General features: G+C 43.6%; 1 protein-coding gene across 1 annotated transcript in view; it reads right to left on the minus strand.

Moving 5' to 3' along the window:
• The window catches only part of LOC138744984 (WD repeat-containing protein 88-like), a 41,914-nt gene extending 27,401 nt beyond the window's left edge, over positions 1 to 14,513 (minus strand). The window contains exons 1-6 of the mRNA XM_069901953.1: positions 14,313 to 14,513; positions 12,447 to 12,557; positions 7,818 to 7,903; positions 5,062 to 5,125; positions 1,548 to 1,686; positions 754 to 883 (exon numbers count right to left, since the gene is read on the minus strand). Coding sequence (XP_069758054.1) covers positions 754 to 883; positions 1,548 to 1,686; positions 5,062 to 5,125; positions 7,818 to 7,903; positions 12,447 to 12,557; positions 14,313 to 14,441 — 659 coding nt within the window. The 5' untranslated portion in view covers positions 14,442 to 14,513. The remainder of the gene's footprint in view (positions 1 to 753; positions 884 to 1,547; positions 1,687 to 5,061; positions 5,126 to 7,817; positions 7,904 to 12,446; positions 12,558 to 14,312) is intronic.
• Between the last annotated feature and the right edge of the window lie 199 nt (positions 14,514 to 14,712).

Raw genomic sequence — 14,712 nt, forward strand, 5'->3', positions numbered from 1 at the left:
GACCGGTGCCAGGATCTTGGAAGCTTAGTGGAGGCTGCCCAGTTCGAGTCTTGCCTACAAAAGGACCAGCAGTGTTATGACCACAGCTCGTAAGGAAGGACATCTTCAAAGGCAACGCAAGGAGAGTTCATGAATCTGTAGCAGCCACAACTTCAGTCTTCCCATCAATTCAACATTAATTCTGGACATCAAATTTCAAAGGCCTACACTGAATTTGAAAGACTTAACTTTGAAGTAACTTTCTAGATTTTGGCCTGGACTGTAATGGTTTGGGTACATCACACACACAAACATACACTAGTATACCTGCGCATAGTTGGGGATAGATTTAGTGTGAAGGGCTATAGTTTAAGAGTAAGAAATAAAATTAGTGTTTTAAAATTAAACACCGTCTGGTTCACTGTCTATACGCACAGTTGGTAACAAAAAGGAGTCAGTGAAAGGAGATTTACCAGGCTCCTTCCTGGGAGGAGAGAGTTGTCCTGAGAGAGGCTGGACTGCTGGGTCTGTATTCCTCAGTGTTTGGGAGAATGAGGGGCGACCTTGTTTAAACATAATGGAGTAGACAAATCTTTCCTCACTCGAATGCTCAGAGACCCCTTCCTTGGGCATACCATAGTCAAGGCTGGTGCTAAGGACTTGGATCTGGGCAGACACCACCAGGAATGCAGACTGTAAACCATGCACAAGCAGCACCAGCCCAAACACACCCACCTACTGCTGTTGGAAAACCTACTGACAGTGCCATCTTACCTCTGCAAGGTCATGGTAGTCCTGTGTGCCACCATGTCCCAGATACGGGCAGTGTGGTCACAGGATGTGGAGACCACGCGTTGTCCATCAGGGCCAAATCGACACCGGGTTACCATGCTGGCATGATGATCTGCAGCAAGAAACATCAGAAATCTGCCCAGACACCACTGCATAGCCAAAAAGGGGTGGAGTAAGGGAGGACCAGGTGGATGGGATTGGTCCCAGAGAACGGGAAGCAAACCAGAGAGTCATGACGAGGTTGAGGTGATGGGGTGGTGTGATGACTGAGAAGAGGTGATGAGAACAGGCAGGAAGCAGCACACTGGGTGGGGAATTTTGGGCCCATACACTGAATCTGATGAGAATCAAGAGCTCACTAGACCCTCCAACAGAGCACCTCATCTCTGAAGATAATGTCAGGAGAAGTGAGGATGCTCCCCAAGCTCCTCCTCACCCCCAGCCTCTCCCTACTTATCCCGCCACCTCTCCAGCTTCTCCCTCTTATACTCCCAGCTTCCACTCCCTCTCTCCACAATATCTCCTTTCACCCACCTCCCTCCACCTCCCAATATCCATCTCCCCTCTTCAGCCTCTTCCCTCACACCCCCTCCACCTCCCAAGCTTCTCCCTTACACCCCTTCCCTCCACTTCCCCAGCCTCTCTCTCTCTCACCCCCTCCTCCACCTCTCAAGCATCTCCCTCTCACACTTCCTCCCTTACCTCCCCAGCCTCTCTCCCTCTCACACCCCACCACCCTCATCCTTAGCCTGCTCTATACACATGCTTTCCCTTGCCTTTCAGAGTGACCACAGCGGACCCAGAATTTGACTCTCTGACGTAGACTGCATTGTCGATGTCACTCCCACACACAACGTGTTTTCCATCAAAGGCGACATCACAGCAGGTTAAGGGTCGACGGTGAACCACAGCCCACTGAAAGGGAACAGAAGCAGTTCATTCAACCAGGGCCAGACTGGTGGTGCATCAAACAACCTCCCCTCCCTATCTCTGCTTCCCCCATCCACGTTGCCTAAATCATTTTGCAAATGACACAAATTTGGAGGTGTAGTGGACAAGGAAAGATTTCAAAGCTTCCAGCTGGATCTGGATCAGCTAGAAAAATAGGCTACAAAATGGCAGATGGAATTTAATGTGGACAAATGTTAAAGTGATGCACTTAGGGAGGACAAACCAAAGGAGGACATACATGGTAAATGGTAGGGGACCAAGGGGTGCAGTAGAATAAAAGGATCTGTAACATACAGTTACATAATTCCCTGAAAGTGGCATCACAGGAAGATAGGGTCGTAAAGAAAGTTTTTGGCATGTTGGCCATCATAAACCAAAGTACTGAGTTAAGGAGTTGAGATATTATGATGAAATTGTGTAAGACGTTGGTGAGGCAAAATTTGGAGTTATTTTGTGCACTTTTGGTCACCTAACTACAGGAAATAGATCACTAAGTTTGAAAGAGTGCAGAGAAGATTTACAGGATGTTGCCAGGATTTGAAGAACTGAATTACAGAGAAAGATTAAACAGATATACAAAATTATGAGGGGTACAGATAGAGTAAATGCAAGCAGGCTTTTTCCACTGAGGTTAACAAGAACTAGAGTTAAGAGTGAAAGGGTAAATGTTTAACAGGATCAGTAGGAAAACCTCTTCTAGCTAAGAGTCTTGAGAGTGTGGAATTAACTACCAGCTGAAATGGTGAAAAGTCTCCATTTAGATATTTAAGAAAAATTTGTATAGGTACATGGATGGGAGGGGTATGGAAGGCTATGGTCCGAGTGTGGGTCATTGGACAGGATAGTAGATTGGCACAGACTAGATGGCCAAAGGGCTTGTTTCCACATTGTATCTATGGTGTCACTTCCTACAGGCTTGGGTTGCTTCATTGGATTAATGGCAGGGTGCAGGAGATTGCAGGCCCCAGGGGTACATACTGCTCAGAGTGCCAGAGCCCACTGAGCATGACAGTGGAGATATATGTGATTTAGGTGCACTCAGGCTGGAGGCAACATTCAGGTCTGGTGGGTAGCACCACTATCACAGATAAATGTAGAGAGGAAGAAACCAAGTGGGTTTGTTGCTGGTGTTGGTTCATTCACAGTCTCCTGTCTGGTTGATCTCTCCCTGAGGACTTGCCCCACACAAAAGTTGTGATACTGTCCCTCTTGGCCCCATTTACTTTTGCTCTCCCCACCAAAATACCACCATTCCCTTCATTGCAGCATTAATAACTACTTCCAAGTTGTTTAAAATGGAGGAACATTGATTCGTCAGCTGAGGATTGACATGGCATGGTGATCCGGAGAGTAATCTGATGCCATCATATTTCTGGGTTCTGAAATGTCAGGGATTCACAGGATTATTCCCTTTCATCCTTGTATCTCTGTGTTGCCCCCTCTGGTGGTGTGTCAGATTCCTGGATAACAGAAACAGGCCCTTCACCACCTCTATGCTACTCATCTTTCCAGCTCCTGACCCATAGTCTAATCCTAACCCTAAGGATTCAAGTATTCATTATGATATTTAACCTTGTGTCTCTACCACTGCAACCCCTTGAGGCACTGCATTCCAGTTTCCAACCCCATCAGATCCCCACAAAATTTCTTAACATCAACCCTCAATCAGGTTCCTCTCAGCCTCCTCTACTCCAAGAAAATCAAACACAATCTCTCCCATCTCTCTCATATCTGAGCTGCTCCATCCTAGGCAACACCCCACTGCACCCATCCTACTAATACTGGGCACTAGGCACCAGCTGGGACACGACCAAAGTTTTATAATTACATTACACAAGCAAGGATCCTGATCTAATCAACTCCCCACCTTCTCTGCTTCTAAACTTGGTTGGTTGTTCTCTTACTCCATTCAGAAGAAGGGTCTCAGGTTTCAAAAATTAATGGTTTCTCTTTCCACAGACTTTGCTTGATCAGCTGAGTTTTTTTTCCCAGCATACCTTGTTTTCATTTCAATGTTTTATAAACCTGGACCATAACATCCTTGTTCTTATATTCCCAGTTAATGAAGGTAGTCCTGGATATATCCAGGTATTGTGATGGAGGAATCTGTCACACTCTCTGTAAGGTACGATTTTCTCAGACTTACCATATCAGACTGTTCAACAAAACAACAACAAAAAATGGCGGCTGTGCTGAGGCTGCTGTAATGGCAGTGGTGCCACTGGTGTGGACCCAGGGAGAGCGAAGAGCATTGACACAGCTTTGCTCCGAAGGGTTCAACCACCGTACCTAATGCCTACGGCCCCTAACGCCAACAGTTCCATATGGGCATTAAATGGCCTGTTAAAGGAGCCAATGGTGTTTTATTTTCAAATTCTACAACCGCAGAGTCACTGCCTAAGATGGCGGCACCTGTGCTCGGCAGTGGCCATGAGGAGCTGAAGACTCCAGGCAGTGGACTGGCACAGGGCACCAGAAACAGGTAGAACACCCCGTCAAGAAGGAGAAGCAGAAGAGATGACCTACAGAACAGTGACCACGGCAGTGGATCAAGGGGATCAGAGGCTGAAGGGCCCACACAGGCTGTAGGTGACCTACTGGAACTGATGGAGTCTGTCTCATGGACACCAGGAGTCGGAATTTAGGGAGGTGCTGAGGGCAAGAAGGGCCTCGGGTGCTGAAAATTTCCTAATTGTGTCGGAGATTTTGATTTGGGTTACCAATGGATCAAACAGGAGTCTGTGTTGCTGCAGAGGCCGTGAGAATGTTGAAGGCGAATCTACAGACACTCTGAATTTAGTGACTCTTTTGCTTCTTTTGCTGTCGTACTGTAATGGGTGCTGGACAACACTAATGGCAACTCTCTGTATGCAGAGAGCAATTTCATGTAATATGTGACTTGTTCTGTACTATTACATGAACAAAGAAATCTTGAGTCTTCAGTTTAGATCCTGGTCCTCAGACATTTCTGAGAAAGACTTGCCACAATCTGGGCTGAGAACACAGGTGCCCACATTTCACGCAGAGGTCAATGCTAGGTACTGCTTTTATTCTTATCTGATGAAATGTTGCCTGCCTGTCTCTATCTCTCTCTCTCTCTCTCCAGGAGCTGCTTGACCCACTGACTATTTCCAGACTCTTGGGGTTTTTTTTTCAGATTTTCTCTATCTGCAGTACTTTACTTTACATTTGGCACAATAATAAAACTTTGGTCAGGAAATGCATCACTATATTAAATTTGAAATTGCTTAGAGATTAACAGTTGTGTGCATGTAAAGGGGGATGTCTTACTGTTCTTGCAGTGGAGATATTGTTCTACAGTTCTGAACAAACACCTACCAGAACTTTGCCGGTTTCAATATCCCAGGCCTTTAATGACTTGTCCCAGGAAGAAGTGAAAAGTCTGCAGTTCAAACATACATAAGTAAGCCTTCTTATTAATCTAGAAAACAATTAAACAACACCCTCAATCCTGTTTTGATGCAGGCCTCCAGCACCAACTCTGTGGAGTATACAAATTCTTCCTGTAACTGCGCGAGTTTCCCCCAGGAAGAACAATGCAGCACAGTATAGGCCCTTTGGGCACGATATTGTGCCAACCTATGTAAACCTACTCAACAATCTAAACCAGTGATTTTCAAACTGCCTCTCTAAACTCACATTCCAATATAAAACTTTGCTCCACCTTAAGCAATCCCTATGCCATAAGTACTCGTGATTGCTTAAGGTGGTATGTGATTGGGAAGGGAAGGTTAAGAATCATTGCTCTACACCCAATTGTTACTGAAATATTTGGCTTGAGAAAAATTGTCACTGACCCATTTCCTTCAGAATTATGAAACGGTGAACGTAACGAGTCAATTAGGTATGATTTAAATAGTAGTTTTCAAACTTTTCTTTCCACTCACATTCCCCCATAAGCAATCCCTTACTAAACACAGAGCACCTTTGGCATAGAGATTGCTTAAGGGGGAATGTGAGTTTAGGGGTGCAGTGTAAAAACCATTGACCTAAACCTTCCCTACCTCACACCCATACCCTTCTATTTTCTTGCATCAATGTGCCTAAGAGTCAAGCTCCGGGGAAAATTGTAAGACACAGGTTTGCCCTGGGAGCTAGCATGTGTTCAATGGGCTGAATGACATCCTCCTCCTATGCTAAGAAAAAATGTAATGATATTAAAAAAACTCTGCAAATCCTGTGTCAACTCTATCAAGGAGGAACCAGAGTTCCAATAGCCAGGTCTCCCAGTAGCATTCACTATTCCCTGTGCAAAAAGCACAACCACACCCATCCCACATCACATGACTTGAGGCATCAAACCATTTCTTTTTTCCCTTTTTTTGTCCATCATTTTCAGCCCCTGTCCTTGGTCACCAACTCCTGGAAAACTGAAAACAGTTCCAACTTCAGCAAAGTACTTCCCAATTTAAAATTGCAGTGAATCTCTCCTTAATGTTCTCAGCTCTAATAAGGGCAACTAAAGCTTCTCCCGATCAATGGAGTCCCCCATCCCTGGGATCATTGAGTGAGCTTCCTCCATGAGCAGCTTTGCATTCCTTCCAAAAAGAATTGGGAATTATGGGGATTCTGGAGGCAAATCCACATACACTCAGTGTCTCTGATGGGGTTCTCTTTTGCTTCTCTTTCTCCTATTGTTAGGTGCACCAGGCAATACTCATGGTGATTCTGTTTGCCTTACGGCAGACAAAAGTTGAAGTATACCATGTACATTACATTTTTTATGTATTATATTACAATAAAAAGAAACTTTGAATCTTTAAACCTTAAACAAAAACAGGATAGTTATCTGAGGGAGGTAAAAACTGGAGAATGAAAGGGAAAGCTAGAGAACAGGTCATAGGACAGGAACAGACCCTTCAACCCATGATGCCAAATTAAACAAATCCCAGCTACCTGCATACAGTCTGTATCCCTCTATTTGCTGCCTGTTCTTGTCCCTATCCAGATGTTTCTTAAATGATACAATCGGATTTGCTTCCATCCCTTCCCCTTACCAGCCCATTCCAGGCACCCACCTCTTTTTTTAAAATCTTTCCCCCTCATTTTGAATCTCTGCCCTACAGTACTTGTAATTTCCACTCTATGAAAAAGACTCTTATTTACCCTGACTACATCTTTTGCAATTTTATAAACTTTAACAGGTCGCCCAGAGGAAGCAACCCAACTTTGTCCACCCTCTATTTATAGCTCATACTTTCTAACCCTGGAAACATTCTGGTAAACCTCTTCTTCACCCTTCCTGTAATGGGGTACTCCAAAATTTTAAACAGTTGCAATGGCAACCCAACCTTTACACTGAACATCCTGACAGATGAAAGCAAGCCTTCTTTACCACCCTATCCACTAGAGTTGCCACTTTCAGGAAGATATGAACTTGCACTTCAAGATCCCTCTGTTCATCAGTGCTCCTACACCTGATCTCCCAAAATGCAGCTCTGAATTAAATTCCATCTTCTATTTCTCTGCCCATAGTTCTAACTGATGTACATCTCTCTGAATCCTTTGATAACCTTCCTCACTATCCACAACTCTTCCAATATTTGTGTCATCTGCATAATTACTAATCAGCCCACATACATTTTTGTCCACGAGGTCCCAGCACTAAGCCCTGTGGAAACCACAAGTCACAGATTTCCAGTTAGAGGAACACCCCTCCATCACTACTCTGTGTCTTCTGTGGCTAAGCCAATTTTGAATCCAATCTATAAGTTTCCATGGATCCCATATGCCTTAATCTTCTAGGTGAGTCTACAAGGAGTGACCTTATTGAAAGCTTTACTAAAGTCCATGTGTACAACATCCACTGCCCAATCTTCAATTGTCTTCATCACCTCCTCAGAAGCTCTATCGATTATACGACATGACTTCTCCACACATAATGATTCACAAAGCTCCAGTGTAACTACAAGTTTTTTCTCTCCCCAAAATCTCAAGGGGTTCAGCAATAAACAAGCATACATCCAGTCCAATCAGTCCCCATCCGCTCCATCAATGAAATGTTTCAGCTTTTCAGTCTCCAGCTGGCAGAGCACGAGGTCAGCAATGGGGGATAGAGTAGAAGAGAAGTTCACCTTTCATTGTCGGGGCTGAGACAGCACTCAGTGATGGGAGCAGAATGCAGTCCAAAGACTGCGAGCTGGGTTCTAGTTGGCACATCCTAGCAGTAGGCAAAAGAAGGAAATCACAGTCACCCTCAGAACCTCACACAAGCCAAAAAGAAACATCAGTACAGGTACCATTTTTTAAATATTTTTTAATTTATTACTTCACCATAAACATATCCATAACAATAAATACAAATATTCATCCTTAAAATATACACAGTGACATTTTCATTCCCCCCCCCCTTCCTCCCACCCTCCCATAAGGTAAAGTAAGAAATAAAAAAAATAAACAATAAAAGAACACAAAAAAGAAAAAGAAATTGTGTCATCCAAAATTCGATATTTAAGTATTGTCATACTTGTATCTTTAAGAGATAGAGGTCTGAAATCGGCAGTTTGTAATACTCTATGGATGGTTCCCAAATTTGTTCAAATAAAGTATGTTTGTCTTTTAGATTGCAGGTAATTTTTTCTAATGGAATACACTTGTTCATTTCTATGGACCATTACTGCATTTTTAAGGTTGCCTCTGTTTTCCACGTTATCATTATGCACTTTTTTTGCTGCTGCAAGCACAATTATAGTATTTTTTTTTAAACTGTCTAATTTTAGGCCTAATTCTTTGTCTTTTATATTGTTTAACAGGAAGATTTCTGGATCTTTTGGTATCTTATTTTTTGTAATTCTATTTAATATTAAGTTTAAATCCTCCCAAAAGGTCTTCACTTTTGTACTTGTCCAAATTGCGTGTAATGTTGTTTCAATTTCTTGTTTACAACAGAAGCATCTGTCCAATATTGTTGGGTTCCACTCTTATAACTTTTGAGGGGTAACATATAGTCTATGTAGCTAATTGTATTGTATCATACGAAACCAAGTATTTATTGTATTACTCATGGTTCCTGTGCATAGTTCCTCCCATGTTTTGTTCTTTATTCATATATTTAAATCTTTTTCCCAATCTTGTTTGGGTTTATAAATTGCTTCATCATTTTCTTTGTATTGCAAATTGTTAAAAATGCTTGTAATATTTTTTTTTACTATTGTGGTGTCTGTAATTAAGTATTCATAGCAGCTACTCTCAGATAATCTCAGACTAGTTATAAATAAGTTTCCAACTGATAGTATGAAAATATTGTACCATGTCTTTTAATTGTTCAAATGTTAAATTATTTCCAAAAAAGCAATCTTTTATTTTAATTCCTTTTCTAGCCCATTCCTTAAAAAATAAATTGTCTTTTGTAAAAGGAATTACAGGTACACGATCCTTTATCCGGACATCTAAAATTTAAAAAGCTCCAAAATCCGGTAAGTGGGGAGAGAGGCGGCCAGGAGGCTGGCGCTTGGGGGAGGCGGCCAGGCAACTGATGCTTGGGGGAGGCAGCTGGGCGGCCGAGGGACTGGCACTTGGGGGAGACGGCCGGGCGACTGGAAGGGGGTGGAGGTGGGGATGGATATGGCAGCACAATTTGGGTGGGCTTTCCGAAATGCAAAAAAATCCAAAATTCGGAACACACTGTACCCCAAGGGTTCTGGATAAAGGATCGTGTACCTGTAATGGGTTTTGCATCAATACCATTTTTGGAATTTGATAATTTATCATCTTTCACTCCAGATGTATTCTCTTCCATGTTTTCAGTTTATGATGCAGTACTGGTGAATTGTTGTGTTGCACCAGTTTCTCATCCCATTTATAGAGTAAATGTTCCGGGACCTTTTCTCCGAATTTATATAATTCTATCTTGAGCCAATCTGGTTTTTCTTGCGTTTGGTAAAATTCTGATAGGTATCTTAACTGTGCTGCCCTGAAATAGTTTTTGAAATTTTGTAACTGCAATCCTCCTTTTAAACACCAGTATCTTCCTCCTCACCACATCATTAGAAATGCTGCTATAGGTACAACACTGAGAAATGCAACAGCAAGGCTGCAGTAGACTTCCTGATAAAATGGGCAGGTAAAAGGCAATGAATTTAACACATAGCAGAGGGATGTAATATATTGTTAGAAAGTACAGAGACAGAGACAAACTAAACTAAATAATATAATGGAGAAAACTAAGCTGTAGGAATACACACCTTAGAAACTGATGGAAGACTTAAAAAGAACACCATCAAACCAATGGTTTAGACCTGGGGGGTTCTCAAACTTTTTTTTCCACTCACTTACCACCTTAAGTAATCCCTTACTAACCACAGAGCACCTATAGAAGGTGGTATGTGAGTGGAGGAAAAAAGGTTGAGAACCGCGGTTTTAGACTGAAAAAGGGGGAAAGCAGCTAGGGTTCACTTCCTAGTGACCTTGGGTTAGACAGAAACAAGGAATTAATCAGGGTTCCTACTCCCACTCTGCCCAGTGGTTTCAGGGTTAGAGAGAGAAGGGATCAGCCAAGGTTCCAGCTCCTAATCACTGCCCAGTGATTGCTGGATTAGAAAGACACAGGAAATCAGCCAGAATGACCACCATCAGCTACTGCCCAGCGACCCCTGCGTTACTTCTCCTGGTCACCTCTGCAACTCAGCATGTGTGAGGACCAGTCTCGCTCAATTTTAAAACCCTGTCCAGTGGAACATCTGGCTGACTCCCACTGTCCATTTTGCCATTTAGGTGAAGCAAATTGTGGGATACATAACTTAAACCAAGGCAGGATCAGAGAGAGGGGGAGGCAGAGGGAGGTGAGGGGATAGAACATAGAAATCTATAAGCATAGTACAGGCCCTTTAGCCCAGTGTTTTGCACACCTAATAATTTACTTGACCAACTGCATAGCACTTTCCTTCTGTAAAATGCTCTGTTTTTCTCTGTGAACCTATCTAATTATCTTTTACATGCCCTCTGTACTTACTCCCAAGCACCTTAAAATGATGCCCCCTAGTGTTAGCCATTTTCAGTCCTGGACATCCAAACAATCAATGCCACTCTTGTACCCCTCATCCTCCTTCATATAACCATATAACCATATAACTATTTACGGAGCGGAAACAGGCCATGTTGGCCTTTCGAGTCCGCACTGGTTCACTGATTTTGTGCGCCCTCTTCAGGCATTGGTCCTGGTAGATCTTCATTCAATAACGATGGGCAAATTCAATGCAGGTGGAATCTCAAGAGATTGCTTACCTTAAAGAAACGATGGTTCCTGTGTGCCTGTCTAACTCAACAATTTTGGAAAATTTGGAAGAAAAGTTAAGCCATCTTAAGTTACAAGAGCAGATGCAGTTCAAATAATTACTTCTGAAATACACAAATTTGTTCCCTGATGTTCCAAAAAAGACATCAGTGATTTACCATGATGTAGATATAGGAGTGGCAAATCTCATAAAACAGCACCCATATAGAATAAACATTCAAAAGAGTAAAATCATGGATCAGGAGGTGGAATATATGTTGAGGAATGACCTTCAAACATGGATTGCTCTTCTCCTTGTATTCTGGTACCAAAACCAGATAGAACTGTCAGGTTTTGTACAGATTATAGGAAGGTTAATTCAGTAACTAAAACAGATGCTTATCCTACACTCCAAGAAGAAAAGACCAAGTTCATTCCACATGTCCTCATAATGCACCAATCTAGGCAACATCCTTGTAAATCTCTCTGCGCCCTCTCTAAAGCATCCACTTCTTTTCTGCGACGAGATGACCAGAACTAAACACAATATTCAAAGTGGAGTCTAACCAAGGTCTTATATAGCTATAACATTACTCACAGCTCTTGAACTTAATCCCATGGTCAATGATGAAGGCCAACGCACCATACACCTTCTTAACACATTATCAACCTGTGCAGAAGCATTGAATGTCCTAATGGACACAGACCCCAAGATCTCTCAGTTCCCACACTGCTCAGAGTTCTCCCATTAACATTGTATTTTGCTTTCAAATTTGACATACCAAATTGAACCACCTTGCTCTTTTCTGGGTTAAACTCTTATCTGCCATTTCTCAGCCCAGCTCTGAGTCCTACGAATGTCCCTTTGTTATCATTGACAATACCACCCACTTTTGTGTCATCCATAAACTTACTAACCCACTCTTCTACTTCCTGATCCAGGTCGTTTATATTAAAAAAATCATAAAGAGGAGAGGTCTCAGAATAGATCCCTACAGAACACCACTGGTCACTGACCTCCATGCAGAAAAAAAAACTATCAAAAGCCATCCTTTGCCTTCTCTGGGCAAGCCAATTCTATATCCACAAAGCAAGGACTCTTTGGATTCTATGCCTCCTTACTTTGTGAATGAGTCTTGGATGAGGAAAGTTATTAAGTTCCCTATTGAAATCCATGTACCGTGCACTACATCACCATTCTGCCTTCACCGTTTTTTGCTATATCTTTAATGTAACGAAGAAAGGCAAGATTGGGGAAACATAATTAACAGTACAGAGCTTGATGCAGTTCAGTGAATTTCAAGCTGTCTGAACTGTGGGGCACTAGAACCCCAGGAAAAAAGCTATGTGATGCAGATCAGATAGTAATCACTGTTCTCTGTCATAGGGAGACCTCCCACTCTACACTGTGGTGCTGGGAACTGCGACCTCATTCAAATAACTGGCACAACAGTAGCTTAGTGTTTTGTTAAAACTGATGAAAGATTCTTACCCAGAGTATTGCGGTTTCATCAAATGAACAGGTGATAAACCTGGTATCACTGAAACAAAACTTGCAGCAGCTGACCTGACCAGAGTGACCTCGGAAGACCTGGAATGGGATCTGGATGGAGAGAGAAAAGGCATTAAATCAGCTATCTGTTCCTGACCCCCGTGCAGAACCCCCCCCCCCCACCCACACACACACAACCTGAGCCCCTCCATACAACAATCCCACACAGTGACTTGCTCCTAATGCAGAATTAAAGGATGATGAATCTGTGGTTCTTTGAGACACAAGGGAGAGATGCAATGATCACAAAGTTCTGAGCAGTTCAGGTCCCACAGACTTGGCAACAGGCCCTTTGTATTTGTGATGATCAGGAAGTAAGTGGGAGAGATCAGTGATCTGGACACAAACAGAGGCAATGGAGGAGGGCCTGTAGTTTTACTCACTTCTGACAAGGGAAAATTTTTTGCAGTCATCTCTATCTTTAGGCCTCATCACTTTATATCCCCTTAACCTCCTCTGTTCCAGTGAGAAAGACACAGCCTCTCCAGTGTCTCCTTATAACTGGAATGCTCTCCCCCTAGTGAATCTCCTCTGCACACTCTCCAATCCAATCCTTCCTGCATTTTGGAACCTAGGTACTCCTGGATGAGCAGGATACACTGAGAGTGTGGTCACAGAGAGAGTGGTCCATGCAGAAAGGAGAAAATGAGGAGAGGAATAGGTGGTGGGATTGCCTTGGAGCTGGCACAAGTGATGGAGGATGATGTGTTAGATGTGGAGGCTGGTGGGGTGAGAGATGTAGACCAAGGGAACTCTATTGCTGTTCAGTCTGGAGAGTGTGTGTTGGGGGTGAGGGGAAATGAGAGCAAACTTGCAGGAAATGGAACTATACATATGAGGGTTCTACCAACTATGGCAGAAGGGAAACCATGGCTCAAATTCACTGATCAGACAAGATCTGCCCATGGCAAGGCCATGCTGGTTAACTCTGATCAGTCCCTGACTTTCATATTAGGTTCACGGGTTTGTAATTGTTAGGCTAACATTCCTGAAAAATGGGACCACATTTGCTATCCTCCAAACATCTTGTACCTCACTTGTGGCCAGTGAAGATTTAAAAATCTAAGGCAGAGCCCCAACAATCTCCCTCCTTGCATCTCCAAGCAACAGGATAAATCTCACCTGGTCCTGGGAGATTATAAACCTTTAAGCCCCCCCCCCCACTCCCCCTCTTTATTTATGGTTAAGAGAACAAGTGGTCTCCAGTGTTCCTTTGAAACAGAGGAGGCTGTGGGGAGAATTGGATGGGCTGTATCAAATTCTGAGACTGGGACAGGGAAACTGAAAGGATCGCTTCCTCTTTGCACAGATCTAAACTCAAAAATGATCCTGAGCCACCTCACAGCAACTTCAGTAAAAGTTTTAGCCTGAACAACATGAGAGCAGGAATTTGAAAAGTCAGTTTCCAAAGCATCCTCGCGAAAGAAGGAAGTGAATAGGTTTTAGGAGGTAATTCCAGATCTTCAGATCCTGGCAGCTGAAGACATGGGAGGAGTGGTGAAGTTCAGTGAGACATCCAAAAAACAGTATCAGAGGGATCTCAAGGCAAAGCTGAGAGAGTTGAGTTGATCTTGACAGATCCCTGTCTCCAAAAAAGGAAAAGATCCTTCTTCGTGTTGGAGACATAGATGCTGGAATCTGGAGTTTAAAAAAACTGCTGGAGGAACTCAGCAGATCTGTGCAGGTAAAGGAAGGCACAGTATAGGGGAGAGTTTAGGGGTTGGGGAGAGAGGGGGATGTACTGTCCGGGGGGGGGCGCTGTAGCGGGTGGGTTGTGGTGGATGATGCCGCCCGGCCTGGGCCTACCTGGGCCAACCTGTGCTGCTCGCGGCAGCTCTCCTCCGCCAAGCCGTCCACCGATTCGGCCGGGTCCAGAGTAAGGGGGTTACTAGGTGGCGGCAGCTCCTCGTCCTCCTGAAAACATCTGAGCGACATGTCACAGGCTCGGAAAGCGCAGCCAGGCCTAGACTGCTCCGTCACCAGGGCAACCGAGGCATCACCTGACCACTACTCAGTTCTGCACGGACGTCATGTTTCGTTCAACATACGTCAAACATCCTGGCCCCGCCCCTTGGACGATCAAAGGTGTTGACCACCTGGGATCACAAGGTTATGTGGTGGAGGTGAGGCACAGGTGATCTGGTCCCATGGCCAACCCTCCTCTGAGTGAAACACAGAGATCTGCAGAGACTGCGATTGTGGTAAA

The sequence above is a fragment of the Narcine bancroftii genome, chromosome 10 (genome assembly GCF_036971445.1).
Source record: "Narcine bancroftii isolate sNarBan1 chromosome 10, sNarBan1.hap1, whole genome shotgun sequence".
Lineage (NCBI taxonomy): Eukaryota > Metazoa > Chordata > Chondrichthyes > Torpediniformes > Narcinidae > Narcine > Narcine bancroftii.